The sequence below is a fragment of the Pelmatolapia mariae genome, linkage group LG22, assembly GCF_036321145.2.
Source record: "Pelmatolapia mariae isolate MD_Pm_ZW linkage group LG22, Pm_UMD_F_2, whole genome shotgun sequence".
In the NCBI taxonomy this organism is placed as follows: Eukaryota; Metazoa; Chordata; class Actinopteri; order Cichliformes; family Cichlidae; genus Pelmatolapia; species Pelmatolapia mariae.
Window position 1 is genome coordinate 9,580,939 of NC_086245.2, and position 15,795 is coordinate 9,596,733.

A 15,795-nucleotide genomic window follows, 5' to 3' on the forward strand; every position below is an offset into this window, starting at 1 on the left:
CTTGCTTGTCCTGACTGTCTTGCCACTAATATATAGTGAATAAATGTCCTAGTCATCAGAACTTTGATTTAAATCAGATTACATAATAGAATGGCTGTCATGGCATCAAAATATGCAGCTCAGTATTGATAATCCTTGTTTTTATCCCACCTGTGGATTAATAATAATGCTAACTGGTGTCATGGTAGACGCGTGAACGCGCTTTTCTCACATGACGTTACCCAGCATTCTGCGGGCGCGCTCACAGAGATCGTCAGAAGATCAAGGAAGAAGATGCGGGAAGGTGAGTGAAGGCATTTACTACACAACGAAGTCACATAACCGCCCACATAACATAACATCTGTCGTGTTAGGCTCATCTCCACAGTGTTATCCAGCTAAAGAAACGTTAGCGACGTTTTAGGTGGTTGTATCTGTTTGTAAACGGTGGCATTTGGCAGTGTTGGAGGAGGAAGAGCTTACAGTCCCGAAACTTCGCGTTATGGGCGAAGTTGTCACCGGTAGCAAACTATTGCTCGTTGTTAGCTTCGACAGTGGGCGCGTTTTCAGCGTTTAAGATATCAGATTTGCTGTTTAAAACGCGGAATGATACAGACTGTAAATGTGAAACCAATGTCCGGGAAGGAAACTGATAGCGGACAGAGCAGCCTGCTACCGCTGTTGCTGACAGGTGTTTGCTACTGTTAGCTGTTTAGTTTGAAAGGGGTTGCCATGTGACAAGCCAGGCTTTTCACTTTGATGAATAAAGAGATTTAGCAGGGAAGCAAGTTTGCTCACGTCGAAAGAGGCGTGGACTCATCGTTAAACAGATGTCACCAAGCTGCCACGAATGGCTCATTTAGTTTAGTTTTGGTTATGTAACTTCGAAACTGAAACACGGAATCACTGTAATATTATCACAAAACCGGACCATTGCAGGTGGAACAGTGAGTCACGTTTCACATCTGACCAGCGGCAGAGTGAAATTATAATTTAGGGTGTTGTTTCGGTCTAAGTGTTGATTGCGTTGTCCGGTGATATTCGTTTACATTTTAAACTCCAGTTGTTAAAATGTAAACATTCATCATTTAGTAATGAGCAGTAATAATCCTACCTTTAGACAACATAAATCAGTAGCAAGTATTAAAATATATGTATGTGTAAAAGATAAAGTAGTTGCGCAGTTTCATATGTGAGGAGCCATGGATGGTGAGCCACAAGCACTACCCTTTTGTGAGGTAGTTTTTGTTGTTTTTCCGCAGACAAACATAGATAGATGGCCCTGTGCTGAGGATAAGTAGGCTAACAGGAAAGCAGTTTCATTCAAGTTTGTGAAGGAAGGGGAAAAAGGATCTGCAGCATATGAAAGGCATTGGTTGCCAAATAATATCAAGAGCTGCAGCTAAATAGTGTCTAAAAGCACAAAATAAAATTAATCATCTGATCAGACTTCTGAAAAGCTCAACAGGAGAAAAAAAGAAAATGCAAAGAAGTGCAAGTGATCTCTTTTTGTAGGCTTTTCCATGAACTTACACAGATCTTCAAAGTATAGCCGTAAGGAATAAACTTTTCTGATGATGTTCCCAAGAACTGATGTTTATTTGTGGTTGGGGTCCTAGTTACCACTGGTGTTTCTAAGAAACAGTGGAGCTGAATGATTCTTTGAAATTGCACTTTGACCTTTACATTGGGAACAATCTCAGAAAAGGGAAGTGAACAGAGTTTTTGTTATCTGTAGGCCTGCAGCGAATCAGCAAGTAACTTGATTACACAAAAAACCCCTCAACACAATCTGTTTGCTTTGGTGCTTTCTTTAATCCACAACTCTGTAACACTTAGTTGTCACCATTCAAAGGCAAGTGTTTCTTCCACACTTGTGGCTAAAAATAAACCTGTAGTAGAAGTGTATCTAAGAGCCCCCACTGTGAATGCAGAGTATTACAACATTAAATCCACCCAGGCCCCAGTTTTTAAACAAAAAGACTGATAACACAACAGCAGTAGTGACAGTGATGGTGTCATAGTTGAGTGTGAAGCCAAAGCTAAAGCTGGAGAAGTTCAGATGAACTCCTAACCCAATCATACCATGTTTGAACTGGGCAATTTGCTGAAAGCTGTTGAAAGCAGTCCTGTTTTCTGTCACAACAGTAGGTACAACAAGCAGGGGGGAATCTAAGAGGGTGACATTATTTCAACTCTTTGATAACATTATTTTGCATATTTATTATAAAATCTAAGTAAAATATAAATTAAATTGTTTTACAACTAGGGATATTCCTGGCTACTAAGTTCCTTGTCGACTAAACAAGGAAAGTAAATTAGACTAACCAACTAGGCTAAAACTAAAAATTACACTCAGATATAAAGCCAAATTTGGGAACTGTTTTATGTCCAAAGCCTTTTAAACAGAGACAATTTAAACCTTTAATCCCATTCTTCAATAACGAATCATGTTGCTTTACTGTGCAGCACCTTGCATGGTGCTTTATAAACATTGCACATTGTAGTCCAGACAGTGAAGAAGAAAAACACTAAATTGATGTTAAATATGATATAAAAACATGTTACTGCAAAAATGTTAATGGGTTGTTAAAAACATGATAAATTAAAACCTGAAAAATGAATAAACCGTGACTAAAAAGGGTGATTTTGTGCCGTGTTTTATGCACGCTGTTTGAAAATTTATGGCAACCGCTTCAATGAAAGTTCAAATCTAAAATAACAAAACGATAAGTCATCCATCCATTTTCTTCTGCTTATCTGAAGTTGGGTCATGGGGACAGCAACCTAAGCAGGGAAGCTGAGAATTCTCTCTCCCCACCCACCTCCTCCAGCTTATCAAGAGAAACGTCGAGGTGTTCCCAGGCCAACCGCTGCATACATCGGTCGGAACACCTTACCCAGAAGGCCTCAGCTGACTCCTTTCGATGTATGACTAGACTCCTCTGCATACATGATACGTTTATCTGCAATCTAATTTTTTCACCTTTAAAAGAACTAGCAATAATAGCGTTAACAACAAATCAGGCCGAGGTTAACAGATTTAATGTCGTTTCTCATCATATGCATCTGGTAGTAGATGGTTGCATAACATTAGGACACAACTATTTACTGGCATCGTGTATCAATTAATGTATAAAACAATTAGATTAAATGACTATTACATCTGGTACCAACTAGTGACAGTAGCAACGGTTAGTCAACTATTTGGCTAGTCACACACAGTAGTTAACTAACTACTTAAACATCTAAAAATAAATGCAAACCAGTAAAGTTTTGCATGGGCCACTGACCTGGCACTGTTAGGCTGGGCACTGAATTATTATTAACATCAATTATTAACATTATCAGCATCTACACCATCAGAACTTCCATTTTCTGCACCATGAAATTTTACATCAAACCACAGGTCAAGCCTCAGTTCTGAGAATGCTGATATACTCGCTTTTCTTCATTGCACATGCTCATTTATAGGCTTACAAACTCACTTATTCACTACCACACGTAAACACACAGACAACACACACCAAATCTACTTCATCCTGAAGATATAATAATGTCAGAACTCTTATTTTTCCATCTGTTAATGTAAGTATGTATACCTATTTTTATCTAATATCACCATACTTCAGATTATTTAATTATTTAATTTTGCATTTAAGAAAATATTTTCTTAAGAAATATGTTTTTGATATGGCACGCAAATACAGCAGTAAGGCTTTTTTGACAAATGTGGTATGCAGTGAAACTAATAAAAACATTGCAATGTCAAAAATAAGCAGTTCATTTTACTCTGTTGAATATTTATTATTGCTCAATTAGCGATAGAATAGTAGATTACTATAATCTATAGCTGCAGCCCTTGTCATCTGTGCGAGCTTGTTTCTAACCGCTGTTTAGTGGGCTTTGCAGGCAGATGTGCATCACACTGCAGCCCTTATAGCATTAAAATATTGTGAGAAGCCTAAAGGTCATCTCTCTAAGGCACGGAGTGCTGCCCAGAAATAGAAAAACACAATCGACCATGTGTCAAAACTGCGACAAAGCTTTCAGTGTTTATGAGCATCTCCACATTTGGCACGGTGTCCCGATTTCACTCTTCGCTGCAGGCTCTGTGCTCTGACAGCTGCTGCTGACATGAAAGATTTTACTTTTCTTTTTTTAGTAAAGCCACACCACACACACTGGTCCATTGTCTCCATGACCATTTCCACAATGGCTTTTAATGTAGCATGACGATGCATGTTAAACTGACTGCTCTTTTTATTAATCATCATATGCAATAGAGGTGGGAATCACCATACATCCCACGATACGATATTATCACAATACTTATCGCACGATACGATATTATTGCAATTTTTTAAAATATTTTGCGATATTCAGATTCTGTACATAAAGGTAAACTTTATCAATATTCATTTTATCTAATAACAAAGTCTCACACTCAGTCTTTCTCTCATTTCAGTCAGTTTTATTGTTGACAATCTGAACGGTTTGTATTACAGTCTAGTCCAACTTAACTGAATGCAACCATCTGGTACAATTATAGCTATTCTGAACTATGCAATTTGTGAAAACTATGCAGCCCCTTCACTGAAGAATTTGAACGTAAATTAAAACAAAATATAATTTTACATTAAATAAAAAAGTTTTAAACTTAATTAAAATAAAACATGTCTTAAATTAAAATAAGTAAACTGTCATGTTTATTGCTGCCATAAAAAAGTTAAACACATTTGGACAGTGAAGGAATGTCAGGATTCTTGTTCAGAAAAAGGAGCTGATCAACATGCTCTGAAGTCAGAGCATGTTCCAGTCCACAAAACCTTTTTTTGTAACAAAATATCAATTTCTGCTGTCCCTGTATCGATACATTACTAGCAAACAAAATATCACGATACTACACAGTATCGATTTTTTCCCCCACCCCTAATATGCAATATGATCTTTAGTGGGTGAATGTCCTCTCCTGTGTTGTGTGTGTGTGATATTTAGGAATGCATTAATTCAACTTTTTCCAGTTTTAATTCAATATAGGGTGCCAATTAGACACCAGTGTTGAATTAAAAAACTATTCCTCACTGTGGGAAGAGACCGGGAAGAATTATTTTTGTGTAAAGAAACATCTACTTTGACTTCCCTTTAATTGATCAGAGTCTGCTGATTCTAGAGTGACATGACATGACATGTTGTGAACGTAATTTAGCCATTTAAATCGGCTGTATTGGATCAAGGACACATTTAAAACCTGCAGGACACCGGACCTTGAGCCCTGGAGTTCCCCGACCCACAGCTAAATCATCAGATGTAAGACATCACGCAATGTGTCGTTGTTAGGGAAGGTAAATGGTGTTGTTATAGCAAAGATGTTGCAACGTGACATTGTTATATTACTTAAACATTTTTTGCAAGATTAATTGCTGACAGTATGATGCAGCACAGACCCAATGGCCAGTACACTACTGGATACGTTCCCAGTTATATTATAATAAAGGGCGTGTTTCATTTTATTTTCATTTGGAGATGCGCCATCTTTGCCATTACAGAAGTCTTCCACAGATTTGTTTATTATTTTGTGACTGCCACGTTTTCTCCTTACAATGTCTCTGAAAAGAAAAAAAAAAGTTACAAAAACAAATACTGATGTTATCTTTATTGCTCTTTATTGCATCACAGTCAGCTGCTCTCATGAGGTCAGTTGAACTTCAACCCTTGAACAGATAATACAGTGTAATCACTGGCAATGAGATCATTGCGATCTATGGGTTTCCCCTAAGTCTTTTATTTAGATGTATAAAGCGCACATCAGAGGTTTGCTGTATCAACACAGAGAGCTTCAAATGAATGACAAGTTTCACTCGGTGGTCTCTTCTTCTTTCCCTCTCTTTCCTTCACAGCCCCAGAAATGGACCACAAGGTTGTGTTTGCGACCTTGGAGAAAGTATGCCAAGACAACATCTCTGTTTTTTGCGGGCCTTCTCGTTTGCCACACGGCACTGCTGTTGAGCGTCTGGTCACTTGTGTGAAACAGATTCAGGAACATGGTCGAGCCCTGGAGCCTGTAGTAACCTGCTTCACCGCTGTCTATCACCATTATGACTTTGATGCACAAACACCCGGGAATGGCTACCGCACGCTGGTCAAGGTATGACGCTGGCTGGACCGTGTGTGTTATGTGACTAACAGTGTGTTTGGTTTTTCAGATCTTTGGTTTAAATTATTAGAAAAAAATCGGTTTATTAGATTGTAGGTTATTGCATTTTAACAACAACAACATTTTAATATTTGTATTTCTGCAAATATTAGAAGTGTGGGTTTCAGATGATTCAAGTACCGATTCACTCATTTTTATTCATCTGTTTATCCATTTTCTTCTGCTTATCCAGTTCAGGATCATGGGAGGGTTGGACCCTATTGTTTTTGCTCAGTTAACATATTTTTCCATTTAGGTTTTTCATTTGAGTTTTTTTGTTTTTTTTAAGTTTATAGAAATTCAGCGACAATATAAAAATATCAGTTAAATTAAATATGAATTCAGTTCAAGATATCTTTTTTATGTGTAAACCTTAAATTTAAAAAAATCTGTTGATACCTTGAGTTATACAGACACTCCTAAAGCATGAGAAATATTGGACATTGTGCATAGGAATAAAACAAATTAATAATTAACAAACAAACTATGACAAAATATGATATCAGTCTGATTAATTCTCTGCAGTGAATTAAAGTACAAACTCTGCAAATTGGAAAACAACCACAAAATTCTTTAATGGTTTAAAAATGGTTGACTTCCTGTGTGGTTTAAGGTTTGGTGGTTACACTACTGTGAAATGTAGTTCTTCCTTAAATTTATATAGTAGGTACCAAGATTGAACCAAGATTGTTTTAATCTTGGTTCAATCTTAAATTTTCATAGGTTTTGGAGCACATCATAAATGTTATAATAATCACTACAAATATAAAAAGCCCATCATCTCAGTGTGTGATTGGGCTGCATGAGAGCCTTTTTTAAAATTAACTATATTTCATGAAAAGCCATAATAAACATGTGCATTTCATGTATTATTGCCTTCCAACCTCTCATCCTGTTGTTTCTTTCAGGTCTTGGAGGCTTGCCTTTTGCACATCATCCACAAGGCCCGTTACATTGCCTCCAATTACAGCAACCCCTTCTTCAGGGTTGACCACAACACGTCTGAGATGGAGGCGTACTGCAGCGCCCTTTGCCAGCTCCGAGCCCTTCTCCATCTCGCCCAGCAGCTGATCAACGACAACGACTGCGGCCAGCTGTACTCCCTGCAGGACGAGGACCTGAGCCGCAGCTTTGTGCAAGAGTACTCCTCCATGCACAAAGCGTGTTTCTACGGCCGCTGTCTGGGCTTTCAGGTCAGCCAACAGTGGAGACATATTTTTAATCAGCTTTATTGTTTTATTATTTTTTTATTTTTTTTGTTGGTTTGATTTGTCAATTCTGCCACCTGCAGCCGTGCAGTAGGTTTAGACCTTTCCCCTAATAAAAACATGACAAGGATTTTAACTGCGATTTAATTTCTGGCAGCTAAATTACATTTATTTTTATTATTTAGAAATAAAAGCAAAGACTTCACAGACTATCATTAAGTACTGTAATATAGGCTCATTACACTTACTATATGCAGATTAGGCAAGTTTACACTGGGCCCCATGGACTAAGGCCCGGCCACCAGATGCTCCTGGGCCTGGTTCCAGGGTGAGCCCGTGGTAACCCTGTCCCAGGCAGGGTGAACCGATCCCTAGGTCGTTCACACAAGTCTCTTATGTTTTGTGGTGGTAATTAATACTTGTAAAAATAAGTAAGATGCCTGTCTTTTGAATGTATTTATTAAATGCCCTTCTTATTTTGTTTCACAGTACTCCCCTTCCATTCGCCCGTTCCTGCAGACTGTTGTCATAAGTATGGTTTCATATGGAGAAACCTATGGTAAACAACAGTCTGGCTTAGGTGAGGGGTTTTGTTTAGGATGTTGTCAAAAGTTACATTTCTTTCTTCTGAATGGGCATTTTTACCTTTAACCATCTTTAAAATAAGTATCTGTCCTCCTTTAGGAACAGCAGCCTTGTCTCTCCTCACATCAGGGAAGTATGTTATTGATCCAGAGCTCCGGGGCGCTGAGTTTGAGCGCATTACCCAGAATCTGGACATGCAGTTCTGGAAGTCCTTCTGGAACCTCACAGAGTCCGGCCTATTATCAGTAGGCAGTATCACAGACTCCTTCTTTTGCTTGTCTTTTACCTAAAGTTATCTTCAGCATTTGAACTTTCTTCCATTTCTTACTCTTTTCAGGGCTTCAACAGAATAGCCTCCAAACAAGTGCAAGTAAACTTCACCATGACCGTGCCTCCAGTCACTCTACGCCTTCCTCTGGCCTCCGACCCCAGGCTGTCTGTCACTGTGTCACCTCCAATAGCTCACTGGGGCCCCGGGCCAGTCCACATGCGTCTGATCTCCTATGAACTCCGAGAAGGACAGGTGAAGGTCAACAACTCGTAGAGTAGAAGAAGAAGAAAAAAGACATTTTATGTAGAGAAGGCTTTTAAAAGACTATAATATGTAAATACAGTTGTTGACACGACTGACCAATATGGTGAGGATCAGACTTTTTACAGAATAAGCGCAGTAAATACATTTTGTATTTTTTGTATTATGTGTTTTTGAGATTGGATAAAACTAGTGGAGCTATTTTAGTAACCACTAAAATTTGCTTATGGATGGGCAATGAAAAATGAGCACAGGGGAAATATTCAAGGTTTTCATTAGAGAGCTGCAAAAATGTGGTTGTACACGTGCTGAAAGGTGACTTCTGTTAAAAGACTTGATTGCTTTGTTTCCTTTATTTTATGATCTCATTCCTCATCCTTTCACTTTACAGGACAGTGAAGAGCTTCTAGTTTTGTCCCGTACTAAGCCTCCCCCCATCTCCACCCATCTGCCCTGGGTACAGAAACAGCCTCGCTCCCCCTGGCTGCTCATCCACTTCCATGGAGGGGGCTTTGTGGCCCAGACTTCGAAATCTCACGAGGTACACTACAGAAGACAGCCTTTTTTATCTGTCATAGCTGTTCTGATTAATTCTACTCAAATTCCAATGAATAATAATAGTAACAGGTAGCACTAGATCTTGCATTCCTGTGAAAATAAATTAATTGCATGCCTTTTAACCCACTCGTGTTGCAGAACTATCTTCGCAGCTGGTCGAAGGAGCTGAATGTCCCGGTCCTCTCCGTCGACTACTCTCTGTCACCTGAAGCACCCTTTCCCAGAGCTCTAGAGGAATGTTTTTACGCCTACTGCTGGGCACTGAATAACTGTCATCTGCTGGGTCAGTGTGTGTTATATTACTGTAAAGCTAAACTCATTGTAATTCATGGACCACATGTTGCCTAATTTGATTTAAAGTGGGGCAAACCAGTAAAACCAGTCCATAATAACCTATTTTTTCAAATTTCGTCTTTCTTATAAGTTTTTCTGAGAATTTTTGAAACTTTTCTCTTCTCTATTTTTTTTCCCATGAGAGATTAATTTAAAAACAGATGATAAATAGTCTGAGATAGCTTAAGTAAAAAAAAAAAAGTACACAACAGTACACCACACATAAATGACTGCATTTACTGCAAGTAGTAGATTGAGCACTAGATTGACAAGATCATGGCAGGAAGTATTTTTACAGTTTAAAAACATCACAACAGCACATCTGAATCTGCAGCCATGGTCCCAAAGAATTATTGTGGGAATTATTTTTGTTTTTATTGTCAGGCTCCACTGCAGAGCGCGTTTGTCTGGCAGGCGACAGCGCTGGAGGGAACCTCTGCATCACCGTGTCCATGAAGGCCATATCCACCGGCATCCGAATCCCTGACGGCATTATGGCTGCCTACCCCGCCACTTTGCTCACCACCGATGCCTCACCCTCCCGCCTGCTCACTCTCATTGACCCGCTGCTGCCTCTAGGTGTACTCACAAAGTGCATTAATGCTTATGCAGGTATGTGTGTGTGCAGGGCGTGTGTGCCTGCACGGTGATCAGGTGTGTTGTTTTACAGATCATTTAACACAAGTACATCCAGGCGCCACCTGACACGAACACGGAATATCAAGAGGATTTACGTATAAACCGTCAAATGCGGGAGGAAAAACTTACGTTTTGTCTGCCCCGTCAAACTTCTAATTAAGCATGTACTAAAAACAAAATCTGTGCCTACCTTCGATTTAATGTTCATCGCACCGCCTAGATGTGTTCCTGTTGTCAGCCACGTATCACTGCCAAAGCAAAAACTGGAAGGTTTCAGTCATGTGACCTGTTGTTCACAACCATGTATAGTTTTCACTCATATTTAGTTAGATTACCAAAAACAATAAACAAAGACACATGTATTTATCACCTTTATTCTAATAATATAAGTGTTTCATGCTTTGTCTGAGTGGACCTGTAGTATATACAGAAACAAAAACAAGATCAGTTTGTCTGTGGTTCCGCTTTTGCTGTCATACCACAGCCATTTTTAAACCGGGAAATAATGACATAATTTCAACAATGGCCGCCCCTCCCTGAGCCTCATTCTGCCGGAAGTTTCTTCCTGTTAAAAGGGAGTTTTTCCTTTCCAGTGTTGCCAAAGCGCTTGCTCATAGGGGGTCATGTGATTGTTGGGGTTTTCGCTGTTTTTCTGTATTATTTGGGGGGGTTTTGGGGAACTTACAAGTTACAGCCTCATGTAAGTTGTAGCCGGCATAGATTCAGGATATACCTACTTAATAAACAATCTTAAGCTCTGTTAAAAACTGGAACCAAACAATTTTACAGTTAATTCAAGTGTCACAATCTAAAGCCAAAAGCACAGTTTTTTTCTATAAGCATCAATATCATGGGATATACTAGCAACCCTGCACCAATTTAATGTCTGTGATGCAGAGTAACAAAAACCAGCACTGGTACTCTGGAAGTTTGATCTGTTTTCTGATAATTTCCAGATAATTAACTTTAAAAAGATCATTTTGGCTAAAATTTTAAGGCTTATATAGTCAAATTAGTCAGCTGGCGTAGAGGCGAATCACAGAATCTATTATTAAAAATGTATAGAGCAGATTACATCCCGGCTGTCTCAGTGCATTTCAGAGCTGGATGTCAATGTGACGGTTGATACACACAAACTCACACAAAGGAGCCGCAGCAGACGTGATGAAGCCTGCTCGTCAGTTACGAGCAGCAGAGATCTGGGTGTGTTTATTAGCGCTCTGGAATGTAACTGCTGTAAAACAGTCTGAAAATAACACATTATTTTTATGATTCACCGCTTTGTTTTTACTGACACCGCTCCCTCTCTTTGTTTATTTTTTGGCTCACTCCACCACTGCCTCTCGTTCTCTGACTTCATTACTGGCGTAATAAGTAAAGAAATAAAGCCAGCACAGCCTCACCAATCCATTAATGCTCATATTTCACATGTCTTCCATTTGTTTTGCTGTTCTTCATCTGGTTTCTTTTAGGTTGCTGAGTTGTTGTTTTTTAACGATGGCACTTGTTGCGTTTGTCTTCTTGCACCCGGCCGTACCCAAGAAGTGTTTCAGGGTCAAAAAGAGACTAATGAGTGTTGTAATCCCCCAAGAGTCTATTGGTATACAGACTATAGTACATCTAGATTTAAATCAAGGTGAAAATGAGAAGACTTACTGGAATAAAGTCTCAAAGTTGTAGTTGGGTAGTAGTTGTGATACAACTGTTCACGATCATCAGTTATATTTGAGACTGAAGCAGAAGGTCTCTGTCAAAGATAATCCAAGAGTTATTCAATAGATGTTCAATGGATTTAATCCCAAGTACTTCTGAAGCTGTTTTTTCAGTTGTTTTTCTCAAGTACAACTTACTAACCACTGAAAAGACTTTGAAATACAAGCCTCTTATAACCATACAGTGCTCTGTATGGTTACACGGTCAAACCCTTTATCTACCTCTCATCCATGGCCAACTTTAGAATCACTAATAGCATGTTTTTGGACTGTGGGACTGAGCTGGATACAGAAAGACCCCAGCCTCTGTTCATATGTGACAAGTCATTCTTCTCATGTATAAGCAATAGAACACCCTCTTTTTAAAGTACCTTACAAAGTACTTGTAAAACTCTTAGGTATTGGGCATATCTACTGATTTGTAGTTCAGTGGATATTCTCTAATAATTCACAAGTGTGTGCCAGACTCGTGTGTGGGTTTTTTGTTGTTTGTTTGTTTTTCTTCACGGTTGTTGTTTCCTCTGCTGATCAAACGTTGGTATCCTCTCAGGTATAGACTACCAGACGGTGCAGCCTGCAATGGGGAGCAGCACTCTGAGCACTCTGAGTAGAGACACGGCCATGCTGCTCAGTGATCTCACTCAGGGAGCCTCTAACTGGATCCAGTCCTTTCTGGACCCAAGGCGGACTTCAGGTCGCTCGCTCTCCCGCTCGTCTTCACAGAGACAGACTGAAACCCACAAGATGTCCAACCAAGCTTCCGTACCCAACTCTGGAGCTCAGCTTTGTTACCCACAAGGCTTTGAGCCTCTGCGCTCTGAGTCTCTTGCTATGGTTGACCCAACATCCTGTCCAGTTATAAAGAATCCATTCGTGTCACCCCTGCTGGCTCCCAACAGCATGCTGAAAGGCCTGCCACCTGTGCACATAGTGGTAAGAAAGGAGATGGAAAGAGTTCATGTTTAGATTAGGGTTTGGGCAACTTTTGGAATTTCTAGCCATAAAACTCGATTTGTTGTCACACAATAGACACCTCTGTCTTTTTCTTTAGTTGATCAGTTTTGCCCATGGGCTTCACACTCATAGACATCCAGTATACATGGGTGTATACATATATATGCCCATGTATACTAAGGGCTGCCCAAAGTATATTTGAAACTAATTTTTTTCTTTATTTAATTATCACTCTAACCAGTGGATAACAACAATCCCCACACTTTTATTTTGAAGTTCAGTCACTGCTTACTAGCCGTGACCTTCTTGACTGGCAGGATAAAAAGTCAATACTGTTACTGTTCCCCAAATCATTCATTCCTCATGAAAGGTGCAATGCTTAGAACTGTTGCCTCATGCATGGGGTTAGGTCGATGAGCGTGTCTGTTGCCTCTTTTCCACTAGTGCCTTCTCTGCTCGCCTTGGCTCAACTTGACTCTCTGTTTTAGTTGTTTTCCATTACAACTAAGCACCGCATAAATGTGCATCGGGGCATTATGGGAAAGCGGTCAAAAGTCCTGTGATGTCATCTGTGTCTGACACAAACAAGTGACAATGGAGGACATCGAGGCGATGGTATACCTACTGCTCGGCGTATGGCATTTTGTCTGACGTATGAACCACAATGTTCATTTTTTTCTGGTCTTCGAAATGCTGGTTTTGTTTTTTTGTGAAGGAGTTGCTCTCATGACTCATTGAGTGATGCCATTGATTGGACAATCAGTGGCATGCAGTCCATTGACGTCACCTTTTCAGATCAACTTTGCTCATTTGGAATCCCGGTTGAGCAGGTACTTAAAAAGTACCTGTTACCAAGTACTATCACTTAATGGAAAACCCTAAAAACTGAGTTGAGCCGAATTGAGTAGGTACCACTCTAAAAGGGCTATTGTGTTAGTCTTTTGACAGACTGTCTATTGTGTACCCTGTCTCTGCCCTATGACAGTTGGGATGACTGTTCGCCTGAACAGAAAAAAATAGATGGAATAGAAAAACATTGATTATGACTCCAGTAGAAAGACATAACAAGAGAGTGTTTCTAAAGCAACTTTATTGCTGTGGCTGTCTCAAAAGGCTACAGAACAGGGAGGCACATGAAACACATTTAGATGCATTTAGAAAGGGTAAAAGAAAAGTTTTGTGAGAGGAATGAGGAGAAAATTTGACCACAGGCAGAGGTCTAATCACAGGTGCTTCGAGATTGTCATTTGAGACAATATGTAGCACTCACAGATCATTGGTAGCTGAGTCACACAGTGACTCAATGGGACAGATGTTCTAGAAAATGTACTAGATACAAAAGGCACTTTTAACATTTAGCTTACTTGATTTCTCCTCATATAAAGTCCAGTGTGAGTTGAACTGCAGTCTATTACTCACAGCAGAATTTGAATTGACTCTTTTGCCCACGCAGGCCTCTGCTCTCGATGCCCTGCTGGACGACTCTGTGATGTTTGCCAAGAAGCTTCGAGACATGGGCCAACCTGTGAGTCTGACAGTGGCGAAGGACCTCCCACATGGCTTCCTCAGCCTGCCCCAGCTCTCCAAGGAGACGGATGTGGCTGCAGAAGTCTGCATAGCACGAATAAGGGAGGTTTTTGAGCAAGAAAACCCACCGCATGATCTTGTGGAAGAGATTTAATTAAAGATGTTAAGAGTGCCAACTTATCGGGATGACTGATCCAATATTCTTGGGACTTCTAAATAAAGAAAAAAAATAGAGAGAGAAAGATCTGACAGAAAAGTGAAAAACGGAAACAAATGAGGAGGAATTACAAGCACAAAGTGGAGGAAGCTTTGTCGTTCTGCACTTTAAACCCGCACAGCGTTTTCTTTAGGTAGTGGCGTTCAAGAGAACCACTGAAAACTTCTTACAACCAGCTTTAATAGGATCCTAATAATAATAACGACAAAAAACATAGTTAAGAAGTATTTTTCTACCAGGATTTACATGTTTACAATCTGTTGCACATTCAGAGTATCACAGACTAACAGAAATTTAACTCAGAAAATCACAATAACCAGCTCTTGTAGTAATTTATCACCTGATGGAAGATTTCTGAAGTCGGTAAGCTGCTGTGCCTAAAATTCAAAGCTGTCTAAACATATATGATCTAAGTTAGAAACACTTTATTTCACAATGCCTACGTCAAACTGACCGGCATTAATGGTTTACTTGTATAGGAATAACTTTCCAGATGCACTGTAGTATTATTATTATTATCATTATTATTGTTATTTGGATAAGGTGTGTCATCTGTTTTGGGTTGTTGGTTGGTTTTTTTTGTTGTTTGTTTTTTTACAGTTTGTCACATGTTTACTTACCATTAAAAAGGCCTTCACCTTGTATTTACCAGCAGTATCTGGTACCAGCGTGAAAGTAACTTTATAAGGTGTAAATTAACTGTTTTATCATGTTGTTATTATTTCACAACTGTGTTGAATAAAACTGCACTCTGAAGTTTTTGCACTTGCATTTTTTTAATGAGGTGCATGGTGATAACTCAGATTAGTGAATCTGAGCATTACCTTGCCTTCTTCAACATTAGGTGTCACAGATGTTGACAGGAAGTAAACTTGCTTTTGATTTATTTAAATTAAATGTTTATGTTGGTAGCAGTAAATGGTGAAATAAACACTTTAGTTTTTAACACACTGATGGCTTTTCTGGTTTTCAAATTTTCAAGTGTGTGCAACTGCAACTTTAGGATCACAGCCTTCATACGGATTGCTCTGTTGCCAGTCATTTGCTTCGTTCTTGCAGTTTTTTCTCCCCTTTATCTGTCTGCGTCCTCTAATCGGACTCTCTGTCAGCTAAATAGCTGCTCTCAGCTTTAATGTTAAGATAAAGATGTTTGTCTGCTACAAGTGCAGACCTCAGTCCATTTCCTGGCTGCTCAACAGCAGCTGGCAATACTCTGAAGGAAACGCTGATCAATGATGGCAGAGTCATCAGTGCTATAAATAAGTCAAAACTGATTTAAACCCAACCAACCAGCTCTATTAAAAAAGGACTTTGTGTGTCCACTCTTTCTACGTTTGCCTCATTGTCCTTGAGGA

General features: G+C 39.4%; 1 protein-coding gene across 1 annotated transcript; it reads left to right on the plus strand.

The window, feature by feature from the left end:
• The first annotated feature begins 244 nt into the window (after positions 1 to 244).
• Positions 245 to 15,311, plus strand: lipea (lipase, hormone-sensitive a). Its single transcript, XM_065470508.1, has 11 exons — positions 245 to 283; positions 5,880 to 6,127; positions 7,084 to 7,368; positions 7,873 to 7,963; positions 8,068 to 8,213; positions 8,306 to 8,491; positions 8,892 to 9,041; positions 9,197 to 9,341; positions 9,776 to 10,003; positions 12,293 to 12,675; positions 14,150 to 15,311. The coding sequence occupies exons 1-11, from the start codon at positions 274 to 276 to the stop codon at positions 14,375 to 14,377; spliced, it is 2,100 nt and encodes a 699-aa protein (XP_065326580.1). The 5' UTR covers positions 245 to 273; the 3' UTR covers positions 14,378 to 15,311.
• The last annotated feature ends 484 nt before the right edge of the window (positions 15,312 to 15,795 follow it).